The sequence below is a fragment of the Diceros bicornis genome, chromosome 41, assembly GCF_020826845.1.
Source record: "Diceros bicornis minor isolate mBicDic1 chromosome 41, mDicBic1.mat.cur, whole genome shotgun sequence".
Classification (NCBI taxonomy): Eukaryota; Metazoa; Chordata; class Mammalia; order Perissodactyla; family Rhinocerotidae; genus Diceros; species Diceros bicornis.
The window spans coordinates 6,935,834-6,948,836 of record NC_080780.1 but is presented as its reverse complement, the minus strand read 5'-3'; the positions used below and the strand labels follow the sequence as shown (position 1 = coordinate 6,948,836).

Sequence of the window (13,003 nt, the reverse complement as noted above, 5' to 3'; positions counted from 1 at the left end):
CGCTTTGCCAAGGCAGAAGCTGTTATGGGAAGAAGCTGTTATATTAACAGTAAAAATACACTTTCTGGCATTACTGTCACGCGATGATAGGAGGGTTTTCCCTCTTTGAAGCTCGGAGCTCCTTCGTGCCGTGGGAGTGTGTAATCAGTGCATCACTTCCTGGTCCACGTGCGATGGCTGGACCGGCCTCTTAGAATCAGGCTAAGTTGGTAAAAAGAGAACATGTGAAATGGTCACAGTGTCCATTTCTCTAGTGGCAAACCTCCCAAGAAAACTAATGGATTGTTAACTTAGTCAGATTGTAAAATTAGTCAAAAATTATTTGAAGACACAACCTACATGAGGGGTTTATGAGGTGTGTGTAAACCAGGAGCAGGACTGGGGTGCTGAGCAAAGTCAGGGGCCATGCTGCAGCTCAGGGCTTGGTCCTCTCCTGCAGGTGGACAGTGTCGCCCTGGGACGGACGGAGGGGGCTCCTCTCCCAGGAAAGCCCTGGATGTGTGGGCAGGAAGCCGCCAGCAGGACCCGGGGGAAATTTCGGAAACTTAGTGCACTTGGCCTTGTTTTTGCTTTGACTTTGAACTTGATTTTTCTGCTTTTTTCCTAATTGCATCTAATTCGTCGTCCTGTGTGTGTTTGCTTAGTTGTGTGACAAGTGAGGTGTGCATCCTTGGGAGGAGGGAGGAGGTGGCCCTGGAAAAATGCCAGAGAGAGGGCAACATGGTGCAGATTCAGAAACGGCTCTTCGTGGAGTGAGTGGGGTGCAGCAGGGTATTTATGAGGTGACGTAAGCAGAGGCCTTGTTCTCCGGGGAGGATAGCTGCATAAATCATTTATTTCCAATTAATTCAGTATCAACAACCTTTTGGATAAATAAGCATTCATTCCACAATTTAGATGAGGGCACACAAAGCCTCTTCTAGTATTTTCATGTGGTTAGAGAAGTGTTCATTTCAAGGTCATTGAAAAATAGTTGTTCTCGTGAAAATGCTCTTACAAAACCTCTTCGCACATCAGGTATCCGTTGAACAGCACTGAGGAGGTATTTGGAGAAAACGCTGGCACATGTCATGCCCTGAGCCTCATTTGTAATGTGAGCACACTCACGGTGCTTCTCGCCCCCTGATGTTTAATGAGTGAGGGAATCTGCACCCATTGAGTCTGAGTCTGAGACCGGCAATTTAAAAAAAATTTAGTTGTGGTAAAGTACATGTAACGTAAAATTTACCATCTCAACCATATGTGAGTGTACAGTTGCATAGTGTTACAGATATTCACATTCTTGTACAACCAATCTCCAGAACTTTTTCATCATGCAAAACTGAAACTCTACACCCATTAAACAATAACTCCTCGTTCCCCTCTTCTCCCAGCCCCTGGCGTCCTCCATTCTGCTGTGTATCTCTGTGAGTCTGACGACTCTAGGGACCTCATGGAAGTGAATTCATACAGTATCTGTCTTTCTGTGACTGGCTTATTTTACTCAGCACAGTGTCCTCAAGGTTTATCCGTGTTGTAACAAGTGTCAGAATTCCCTTCCTTGTTAAGGCTGAGTGATATCCCCTGTATGGATAGACCACATTTTGTTTATCCATTCACGCTTCGATGGACACTGGGTTGCTTCTGCCGTCCGACTATTGTGAGTAGTCCTTCCGTGAACATGATGTAGGTGTACGGGTGTCTGTTCGAGTCCCTCTTTCAGTTCTTTAGGGTACATCTCAGCAGTGGGATTGATGGATCGTGTCAGGGGTGGCAGCTTGTAATGAGCGGTTGTCTCTTCCCCCCAGGCGCCTGCAGGAGGAAGACCAGCAGTTGAGAACCTCGTCTCTGCCGGCCATCCCCAACCCTTTCCCCGAGCTCTGCGGCCCGGGGAGCCCCCCTGTGCTCACACCAGGCTCCTTGCCTCCGAGCCAGGCCACTGTGAAGCAGGTGAGCGCCCCTGGTTAAAGCCAGGCTACTTGGCTGTGGGGTCAGCACTGATGAGCTGGCTCACTACTTTGGGAAGAAAGGAGGGAAATTGTGGGATCTTTTTTCTTAGTTCTTTTTCTCTTGCTACTGTACTTGTTGCCTGGTGAAGCTTTTTAATTTATTGGCCCAAAATTTCATTTATTAAGTCAGGGATGTATCAATATATTTTAGAAAGAGTCTGATAAAAATGGTAAAAAATAATAATAATAATAACTTAGTGCCTAAAGATGAGTTTTAGTTCTCTGACAAAATTTCGCCACTGCATCATCTTCATTCCCAATAATTCTGGATAAGTGAGGTGTTAAACACTGGGCTTTCTCGGGCACCTGAACTTCAGTCCAGCATAGTTGAAGAGTTTCCATATTACATTCCTGACTTTGAGTGTGATCTGCTCAAGGTGGAAGAATTTTCACTTGACCCAGAGGGTGACAGCCACCTTTTCAAACTAGTAGTTTGCCTTGAAGTAGGACTGTGAGGTGCATGTTATACAGCCGTTGTCCTCAAGGGAGGAAACTGAGGCACAGGGACTTTCAGTAATTTACCCATGGTCAGATCACTGGTAATCAACTTGTCAGAGAAATGGGCTGCCTGCTCCATCCATCCTGGTCGGCAGGGCCTGGGCCAGGGTGGATCACAGGCTCAGGAGGGAGACTAGTGATGCTGTGGTGTGCGGGGTGTGAAATGAGCATAATGATAATAACGGGTGACAGCAACCTCCAGCATTCATTGAGGGATCTCAGTGGTTTATATGTTTATTTATTTATATGCTCATTTATTCCTCAAAACAAACCTGAGTTAGGTACAATATTCTCTCTATTCTGCTGTTGAGAATCTGAGGCCATTGTGAGTGATGGAGCTGGGAGTGACCCAGTGTGGGTGATAGAGCTGGGGTGGGATTTGACCCAGGTTCTGAAGCCTCTGATTTTAGCCACTAAACTAAATGCCTCCTGAGACCTTGACGTTCCTTCTTTTAAACAAGTGTATTTCAGATGTTCCTTTGCCTTTTCTGCTAGAATCACTCTCTTCTCCTACTCTCTCTGTACTTTTCCACCTTTGCTGTCCTCAAAGCATGATATGCCCCCAACCCTTTTCTCTGCAAATCCTGCGCCACACCGGGTCTGCAGTCTTAGGGCGGAGACATTTCTTCTGACTTAGCGCTCGCCAGCTCCCGAGCACTGCTCCCGTTCTGACCTCGCGCCTCCAGAGCAGGCTGCGTTGTCCTGCCGTCAACACTTAGAAGGTGAGGTAAGTGTCCCTGTCTGGGAGCCAGCGCTGGCTGGGCTGCGGCACTTTGTCACATGCCTGAAGTACATCTGGGATGTCTGCCTCCCTGGTGACCTTCGCTTCAAATAAAGGTCTAGACAAGCTGTCTGTGGATTGGTCACTGAGGTTGTTTACAACGTTACTCATCCTAAAATAAGACTGTGAAAATATTATCTGGCTCTCACAGCGGTTGGCAAGAGAACGGGCCTCCACCCCCATAGACTCTCCGACTCTGTAAGCAGAATCAGGAAACCCAGGAATTTTGCCTGCTGTTTTTCTTGGGATTGGAGTTAGTTCCCCTTGAGAACATTGCACTGGTGTCTGCGTTTCTGTCGCCTAAATTCCTCTAGCCAGTGGGGACCAGCACTCACAGGAAGGATGCTTCACACTTAGCACCACTTGCAGAAAGTCAGTGTTGGTTGTGTTTAACCGGCTTACAGGGACCTTTCTCTATCCATACTAGGTTCTGACTTTTGATCTTGTGAGAAGCATGTTTCATTGGCCTTGCTGGTTGTGGTCTCCAGGCAGCTTCAAGATGCTTCCCCGTCTTGCAGTTTTGGACCATGATGGGAGCTGCTGCTAATGGGCAAAGGATTTTGGGTTCTTCCTTTGCCACTTGCTTGAGGGAAAGAGAAATCTGATGTTCTTTCTCCTTCCTTTTGAAGTCTGAGGAAGCAGCTGGAAGTCAAGACTTCTGAATTGTAAAAATAGATGAAGGGCACTCCACGTGTGAGGCCCACATAACACCGCCTCGTCCACTGGTAAGAACGGCGTGGGAAAAGAAGAAAGTGTAGTGCCTCTTCGGGAGGAAGCTGGAGACAGTGAGCCCATCAGGAGCCTCTTTCTGATCACTAGTCAGAAGGGGCGAAGAAGTGAAGAGAGATTTCAATGGCCATGTGAGAGGAGAAACGGTTCTTGCCCAAGGCACCCTAGCTAAAGTGTTCTAAAATCCCGTCAGACAAGTTAGGAGCCTCTCTGCCACCTCTCTCTGGGATTCCTTTCTCAGTGACCCCTTGGTAGCTGTTCAGTGGGCAGGAGTGGTCAGGCGTGGTGTATGTAGACACTGTCCCAGAGGGCAACTGCCGGGATGTGGGCTTGGTGCTGCCCCACATGCCGTCCTGCTCGCCGTGGCACTGCCAGCCTTGTGGATGACACCCACCTGGTGGGACAGCCACTGTGACTGCAGGTGGGACGGGAAGCTGACCTGCAGCACCACAGCATTGAGCCTGGGACAGACAGCTGAGGGATGTGGGGCTCGCTGAGGAGTCTAGTTCTGCCCCGGCCCTGGCACAGCTCCTGCATAGACCTGCGAGCTGCAAGATGGGCTCCCTGCAAGGGCTGGTGGCCACAGGACTTGATTACACGGAGGGAGAGGGAGGGAGAGTTGGGCCGGGTGCTGTCCTAGGAGGACAGCCCTCAGCGCCACCACTCTGGCAGGACTCCCTCTGGTTACCTTGGAGCCTACTCTGTGCCAGGCCCTCTGCCAGACCAGAGGCTAGAAAGTTGACTACAGCGTGGGCCTTGCTCTCAAGGACCTTAACGTGACAGTGACAGAGCAACAAGCCATCTCAGATGAAGGCAGACGGAGTAATTGGTAGTCTAAGAGGAATCAGTAACAAACCAAAAAAAATCATTATTCTTTCTAGAAGGATCAGGAAATCTTCGGAAGCCACTCCGCACCCTCCACACGAGGAGTCCAGAAGGTGCAGACACCCCTGGGCAGGCTCTGGCAGTTCTCCCACGCTGACCCCACCCCAGGTTTGTGGCCTCCCTGTGGTCACATCTGCCTGGGCTGACCCGCGTCTGCATGGTCAGGCGACGCTATGGGCTGCATGTTGGTGTCCCCTGAGAATTCACATGCTGTAGCCCTAATCCTGCTGTGATGGTGTGAGAGGTGGGGCCTTCAGGAGGGGGTTAGCTTTAGATGAGGTCACAGGGTGGGCCCCCATGGTGGGACTAGTGCCCTTCTAAGAACTAGCAGACCAGAGCTTCTCTCTTTACCACATGAGGACACAGCAAGATGGCGGCTGTGGAGGAGCCACGAAATATCCTCACCAGAACCCGATCCTGCCCCTTCTCTGCTCTCGGACTTCCAACCTCCAGAACCATAGAAGTTTCTAGAAGGTTCTATGTCTGCTGTTTGAGCCACCTGCCTGTGGTACAGGGTTATGGCGCCTGGGCTGACTAAGATCGGGCGTAGCTGAGTTTCTGACAAGCCTCCTGGTTCTCCAGCCAGGGGAGCCTTAAACCGCAGAGAATTGCCCATCGCACCGTTGAGTCAGTGGCCCGGTGGATCTGACCCTCGTCGGAAATCACTGGAAGCGTCACATGCGTCCAGAGCCTGTGATCCCAGTGCACCTCCAGACCCCAGTGGCAGTGACGTCTGTTCCCCCGTGCGTGGGTCCCCCCCGGAGTTGTGAGTGGTCCATATCTTGTGAGAATTTCAGGGTCATCTGTCTTAGGCTCAGGCTTCTTGGGTTTTCTGCTTGTTTTACTGTATTATTTGAATTTTAGAACAACAGCGTTTGGTTTGTTTGCTATATTTTAAGCCAAAGCCTGTCGAGTTGCATTTAGCTGGGGTTGTACTGTGGCTTCGTGTAAAGTGAGAGCGGCACAGCCCTGTTCATTTGTGGAGGGCGCAGAGAACTAACTAAGTGTGGTTCACGACAGAGGAAACAGCGCTTTGCGAGTGCGAGTCTAGAAACAGTTGACAATGTGATTTTACTTTGTGTCTGCAAGTCTCTTCCTGGGTTATTAAAAACAGATTAGTGAGTCTTGTCTGAAGGTACAGCTTCTGTGAGGAACATCCCTCCATCGTTTATGTAACAACATTTAATTTGTCTAATAATCTAAGTTGTTTAATAACATCTCATCACTTATTTGCCAGAAGTGCAGATGGCTGAAGACTTGCTTCTGACTGACAGTGTTCTTTCCCCTAGAGGGTAGTGAAATTAAATTAATATCAGGAAAGTGAATTTTTGTAGTAAAAATCAACAAGGCATTTTTAACTGCTTTGTGACTCATTTGTAAAGACAGGCTGTCGCGTGGATAAGGCTGATTGCTGTAGCAAATATTTCTGAGCCATGAGACTGAGCTCCGTGCCTGAATCGCCTCCTACAGTCTAGTCTGTGCCATTGGGCTTCTGTGGCAAGGTTCCCTTTGCCCTCGGTGCCTCTGTGGACCCAGGGGACCTTGGTCCTTCTTCCTGTCTTGCTAAGCACATGTCAGACCCGAGAACTTATGACTCTTCTGTGTCTGCCTGGAGCTTGGCACGGCATGCGTTTATCTGATAGCAACTCGAAGCACCTACTGTGTGCCTGGCCCAGTGCCAGTGACAAGGATACAAGAGAGGGGTGTGCTACCTGCCCTCTGACCTGCAGAACCCCGGGGGGCATCCCCTTGAGCTTTGGCCAGAGCTCAGGAAGCGGAGAGCGGCACATTGTTCTTGGCCTAACGGAGTTGCAGCCTGGGCCAGGCCCCTCGTCTTTCTGGCCAGGCCTTCTGAATTGAGGATGTGACCATCCAGTGTGCCTGGAACTGGCCTTAGGGTGCAGCACGTGGACACAGGGGAGGGGGCAGGGGTTGGAGGGGAGGCTGGGGAGAGCTTTGGGCCTGGCCAGGGTCTCAGGTAATACCTGACCCCAACCCTCCCTTCAGGGCACCCTGACAGATGAGTCAAACCTCCTTGCTGTGGCCTCAGCCCCTAGCCACTGTCTCCCTCTGTCGCACCCCTTTTGCGTTGTAAGAAAGAGAAGAGCGGTGCATGTGCTGCTTTTCTCCTGGGGTGCCAGGTGAGAGCCGCGCTGGCTCCGATGGAGGAGCAGCGTGTGCTTGGGGCAGCCAGCCATTCAGGCTCTTCCCAAAGGTCCTCCCAGGCCTGGTGCACTCAGCCTTGCCGTCTCCCATTTTAGCCGAGACTCAGCTCAGGGACCTCAGAAGCAGGCAGGAAGCATCACTGCCCGGAAGGCCTGGTGTCAGTGCCCAGGTGCCCACCATGGGAGGGGCGGGCCTGCGTCCGTCCAGCCCCGGCCAAACATGGCTGCGGGAACGTGGGCCTCATTGAAGCTTAGCCCAAGTGCTGGGCGACCCCGAGGGGCACTGAGTGGGATGAACTGTGGCCGTCCCACCCACATTTTGGACACTCAGGGCAGTTGTAGGGCCGAGTCGGGGTGGAGCCGGGAGAGCAGTGCTCCCAGCAGGACAGGGAAGACACTGCTGTCCCATGACGGTCACTCATGGCTTTACCGATGCAAGGACCTGCTTAGATACAGATTAGCACATCCCCATCTTTTTAAAGATAAAAATCCTCTTTCCTCAGGATCCCTCAAACTGGCATCCCTTTCTTTCCTTCTTCTCCCACCTGTGTTCTCATGAGTGATGAACGGACAGCTGCTGCTTTGTCACCACCCCCAAGGCCCCACCACGCAATGGAACTGGAGTCCACCAGCCCTGGAGAGGACTCACCCAATCTGTGATCACTGGTGCTGTGGCCCCTCTGGGAGCCCCTTTGTCACCCTCGTCACCCTCTCTGCCCAGCCCTCGGTGTAGGAGTGTCTCTCCCTGCTCCGGGCCTCCCTCCACACCCTGAGGGCGCTCATCCGCCCCATGGCTGCCGTCTCTGTACAGGTGGTCCCGCAGGTGGCTCTCTGCCAGGATGGCCTCTCTGCAGTGCCGGCTCGGGTTTCTTTCCACTGTCCTCTCCACCATGCAAGCTAACCCACTGTCTTCCCACTCCAGCCCTGCCCTCTCCTCTCTGTTCCCCCTCTTCTGCAATGTGGAGGGTAGGGGTCACTCTTAATTTCTGCTACTTTCTTTGGCCCCCCACAGCCCATCAGTCATGTAGTTTCTCTGGAAAATGTTCTAAAGGGGGAATATAAACCATCATTGTTGGTTTTTAAAACTGTAATACTGTGCAAATGGAATGTTTAGTTGCCATCTCGCTGATGAAATTCATTCAACAGACAGACTTTTGATATTCCTGGGCCATCTCTGGGAGGCCTTGCGGGTAGCCTTGCCTCTCCTCTTCTGCTGGTGGGGTGAGCCCCCGGGCACTGCACCCAGAATCCCAGCTCCTCCCTCATGCTGCTCTGAAAGCCTCGGTTTCCTGCTCTGTCACAGGAGGCAGGTGTTACTAATACTGTTCTCATGGAGCAGGTGTGACAGGTCACATCCAAAAAGTGGGATTTAGACTCAGCCCCTGAGCTTCAAGTCCATCGTCTTCCCAGTATGCCACAGCAGTGCAATGCACCAACAGAAATATGTCTCAGTAAACCGAAACGAGCATTCACTTAACACTTTATTACTTATGAGGGGGCATGTGAACTCAACCAAGCCAAGCGAGCAAATCCCACAAACAATGTGGATCCCGTTGCTGCCCATTCTTTCCGCCGTCGTGCGCTGTCACCACGGAAGGTCTTGTGACCTGGGACGCTCTGCTCGACATGGTCCCGGCGGTCCTGGGAGGTGCTGCATGGGCAGGCTCTGAGGCAGAGATCCCTCTTGGAATCGTGGTGTACTAGGGAGAGACGTGTTAACAAACATGTTATTGCACAGAGGTTAGCACAGCCTTGGAAGTTTGTGCAATAACAGCAACCCAGAGGAGCCGGTGAGCAGTCCTGTATGCGCAAGTTTCCATGGCTGCCATGGCTGGGTCCTTGCGCATCAGCCTAGGTCTGAATAACATTGTTGGTGGACAGTGTTCCTTTCGGGGGTGGCTCAGCTGGGCCCCCGCTCCATGCTTCTGGATCCAAGCTGTTAGTAACAGCAGCGGCCGGCTTGACTGGCTCCCTTTCACGTGGCTGAGCTGACAGGAGAGTTCTGCACCTGCCATGTCTGGCCCTTTGCTTTCTGAAATCCCCGTTACCTGAATTATTGTGAGAAAAAACATGCAGGTCCAGGAAGTTTGGGCACATTTGCAGCCCCTGTAACCTTGGAAATTCACATTGCATATTGAGCTTTGGAGAATCTGAACAATCCTACGGGGAAGAAAACCTGTGTGACTGGAGTTAACCTAAAGCTTCTCAGAGGTTCTGATCACAGAACCACTTGCTACACGGCACATGCAAACTTGCACAGAGCCAACTTTGGGAAAGGATGGACACAGGCCCCTTTTCAGATTTCTCTGAGGATATTGGTAAAGCTGAGGTGGCTCAGAGCTCTCTGAGGGTCTCAGCCTGAGAATACTCTCAAAGCTCCCACAGGACCGTGTCTTCATGCTTCTGTGTGTTCATCTGAACAAGGGACGCAGTGGAAGTGGATGGCCGAGACTGGAGCGGGCTGCTTGTTTAGCTAAATGTGAGACGGGGAATTATCTCAGGAATGTCATGTGAAATCCTAACCACTGGTATTTCTCTGGACTATAAATATCTTTTTAAATATAAATTCTTTAAATTTAGGAGATCCCAGACTGATCTTTTATTACAGCATTGAGTATCCCTTGATATCTGTAGCTGTTGGGAGCATTGGAAAGTGAGCACTTAAATTAGCTACATCTTTCACAGGAAGAATCACCATATTTTTGCCAAAAATCGATGTGTCTTGCCCGTGTGTGGACATAGATGATTGGGTCCCGCTGTGGAATCGAAGACCAGGGCCGTGGGAACAGCTGTCAGTTATCTGTGTTACAGGTGGCTACGGAGAGGGTGGCCCAGTGTGCTCGAACAGGAAATACTTTTCTTTGGCAAACTAGTCTGCTAATTCTTGCTGTTGTTTTGACTTGCAATTTAATTAGGAGAAGGTAATTAACTAGAAGGTGAACTTCTCCCCCGATTACCCTACCTGACGGCTTCTGTCAGAATTGCACGTGATTAAACACCCCCCTCATTTTTGTTTGTGTTATCGTTTCAAACCACAGTTCATCCAATGGAGAAGAAGCTCTCAGGTCCGTGGAACACGAACATCTGTGCTTTGGTTATGCCTGTGAACAGTCTCAGGGGACTTCTGTTCCACTCTGCAGTCTCTAAATGTGTCATTTCCTTGCAGTTTAAGATAAAGTGTCTTATGAAATTACAAAGTTGAGAAATGTCTGTCACACCTTTGCCTCTTGGTTGAGGGGTTTCCATGCTGTGGCAAACCTCGCTGACACCCTTCTCGAGCGCAGGGTCCAAATGTTTTCACTGTCATGGAGGACGGTAACCAGAATCTTAAAAAACCTTCCCTGAGCTGAGCTGGGTGTTGCCTGTCAGCTGGTCTCTGCGCCTGCCTGGGGCAGGGCCTCCCCAGCGGTGCAGCCCATCACACACCTTCCTGTCCAGCACAGCACTTGCCTGAGGTCAGGCCTTCTTTCTCCCTCAATATCTCTTCTCTTCTTCTTTTCTTGGGCTCTCACTTCACTCTCTCAACTAGCATGAAGGCAAAGAAATTTGAGTAGTAAAAATGTAAAAAAAAGAAAGAAAATCACTGGAGGAAACCAAGTGAGGGCATGTGGAGTGCCTCCGGAAGAGAGAATCCGGTAAACATCCCCCCACCCCTCTCCCTGCTGTGGAGCCAAGCCTCGGCATTTCTAGGAAAGAGACGCAGATGTTGACCCCTCTTGGAAAGGCTGTAAGTGCACTCCCTGTGCTGGTAAATTTATTTTTGGTCCCCGGTAGAGAACCAAATGCTACTGACTAATGTGGTTTATTTTTTACCTGACCCCAAAATAGTTTCCTCATTATAATCCCACAACACAGATTCTCTTGAATCAAAGCAGCAGTTTCTTGCCCCGTTTATAGAATGCTGGAGCCCTCAGGTTCATTTATATCAGGAAAACCCTAAACGGAAGGAGATGGAAGTCATGTGAAGCACCTTCCTTTACTGTTGTTCTTGAAAAGTGATTCTGTTCATGCGGCCTCAGGGCGAGGAGGAAGTGACAGTCCTGCCGGCAGCGGTGGGGACAGCACCGATACTCAAGGAAGCAGCAACACTTGGTTTTTTATTGAACCTCGGAATTTTAGGATGCCCGTCTTCAGCTCTGACCATTGAACTTCACACAGACGATATTTTAGCAATATTAACAGACGAAGCCAACTATTTCCGTTTGCCCGTAGTTTGGTTCAGTTCTCATACCTCTGTATTATATCTGGTTTCAGTCAAAGTAGATGTAATTTCATATGTTTTTGTTTGTTTATTATTCTACAAGTATTTTCTGTGTTTCTTACATGGTCTTCATAAAGAACACTCTTAATAGCTGATAACAATATTGACGAGTATTTACTTGGGCCACACTTGGATACTCTGCTGTGGCTGGATATTTGCATGGTTTTCCAGTTGTCTGTGCTATAGATAATGATTCCTTGAGTGACTGTGATATAGTTTTTGTCACATTTTTAATTCTTTCCCTTGGGGTAGATCCCAGAAGCCGATTCCTAGTCAGAGGTTGTGAGCATTTTACAGCTGTGGATGCGTGTGTGTTGCTCTGTTGGTTTGCGAGGGCCTATTTATTTTGATTACCGTATTCAGGCTGAAGTGAGTTTCAAGACGTCTGAGCCCTGACCCCACCCCAGGTGGCTGCCCACCTTCTCTCTGGTGAGAGAATGGCTCGGAGGCCCCTGGGGCAGCACAAGGTGGCTTTGAAAACCTGCTTTCCCCCACCTGGGGTGGCTCTCCATGCCCCAGGGTCAGCTGCTGTTTGCAGGGACAGCAGAGTTTGTGGTGGTGACACGGAAGGACCCATTTGGTCCTGACCTGTCTTAGTGGGGTTGAACATGCAGCCTCTTTGGTTTTCAAAACTGCAGCAGCCTTAGCACGTCCTCTGGCTGTTCTGTGGTTGTTTCTGGGTGTATGGAGATGGCATAACAAGTTAAGCTTGTGTTGCATTGCAGTGGCCACAGAATGGAGCAGGAAAAGATTCCAGTTCCATTTGTATGTTGAGTTCCCGCACATAGAGCTCAGCCATCTCTGTGGTGTATCGTGAGGGTGGTGGAGAGTGGGTCAGGTTTTACCCACCCTGACTTGGTAGCTCGGCCCCTGCTCAGGCCACTCAGGCAGGCCTCAGACTCGAGTGCATGCCTGTCTTTTTCAGCTGTGCAGCCCAGCATCCCCGCCATGGTCTGCAGTCTGAGAGAGCATCTGAGTGACAGTGGCTAGCAGGGCCTCAAGACCACTTCTCCAAATCCCACAGCTGCAGGCACGAGGACGTACACTGGGTGCTGCCCGCCTTGCACCTCTGCACAGATCCACTCTCCCTCAGGTCAGAGCAAGGAAATAAAGTCACCACCGCCCTCTGTCCATCTCATGGCCTTACTCACCTGTATGTTTTGAGCAGCTTCCATATGTGGGTCCTGGGTGCTGGGCCTGGGGCCAGCAGAGCCAGCACAGCCCTGCCCTCGGGAACCCTTAACCTGGTGTGAGAGACAAACATGGCCAGTCCTCAGGGGCACGGAATCAGTTCACATGTGTGGCACGTACATTCCAGCATTCAGGGAAAGCCACCAGCCAACGTACCATCGGGACTGAAGGGTGAGAAGCCTTTAACTAGGTTGGGGGGCAGAGAGCTTTCCAGAAAGAGGGAGCGAGGGCATTCAAGGGCACCTTACTCAGAGAGTAAGGAGGAGGGAGAGCCATGAAGTCAGAGCCTCGATGTGGTAGAGATTCCATCTCAGGTACAAAGAAAACTACAAGGTGTCGATAGAGGGATCCAAAGCAGACATTCATTTTTAAGAAGTTCCCTCTGGTTTGCAGTGCAAAGAATGGGCTGGGCTGGAGGCGTGGGGTGGCCTGTTAGGATCTGGACTTAGCGGAGCTGAAGTTGAAGAGAACTGGATAGATTTGAGCAAAATTGACAGCATTTCAT

The 13,003-nt window shown here is 50.5% G+C and overlaps 1 protein-coding gene across 11 annotated transcripts in view; it reads left to right on the top strand.

Annotated features, from left to right (window-relative positions):
• Positions 1-13,003, top strand: part of GRB10 (growth factor receptor bound protein 10) — a 192,549-nt gene that overhangs the window by 118,857 nt on the left and 60,689 nt on the right. For all 11 annotated transcript variants that reach the window (XM_058534809.1, XM_058534807.1, XM_058534800.1 and 8 more), the window contains one exon: positions 1,788-1,929. In XM_058534809.1, the coding sequence (XP_058390792.1) occupies positions 1,788-1,929 (142 nt within the window). The remainder of the gene's footprint in view (positions 1-1,787; positions 1,930-13,003) is intronic.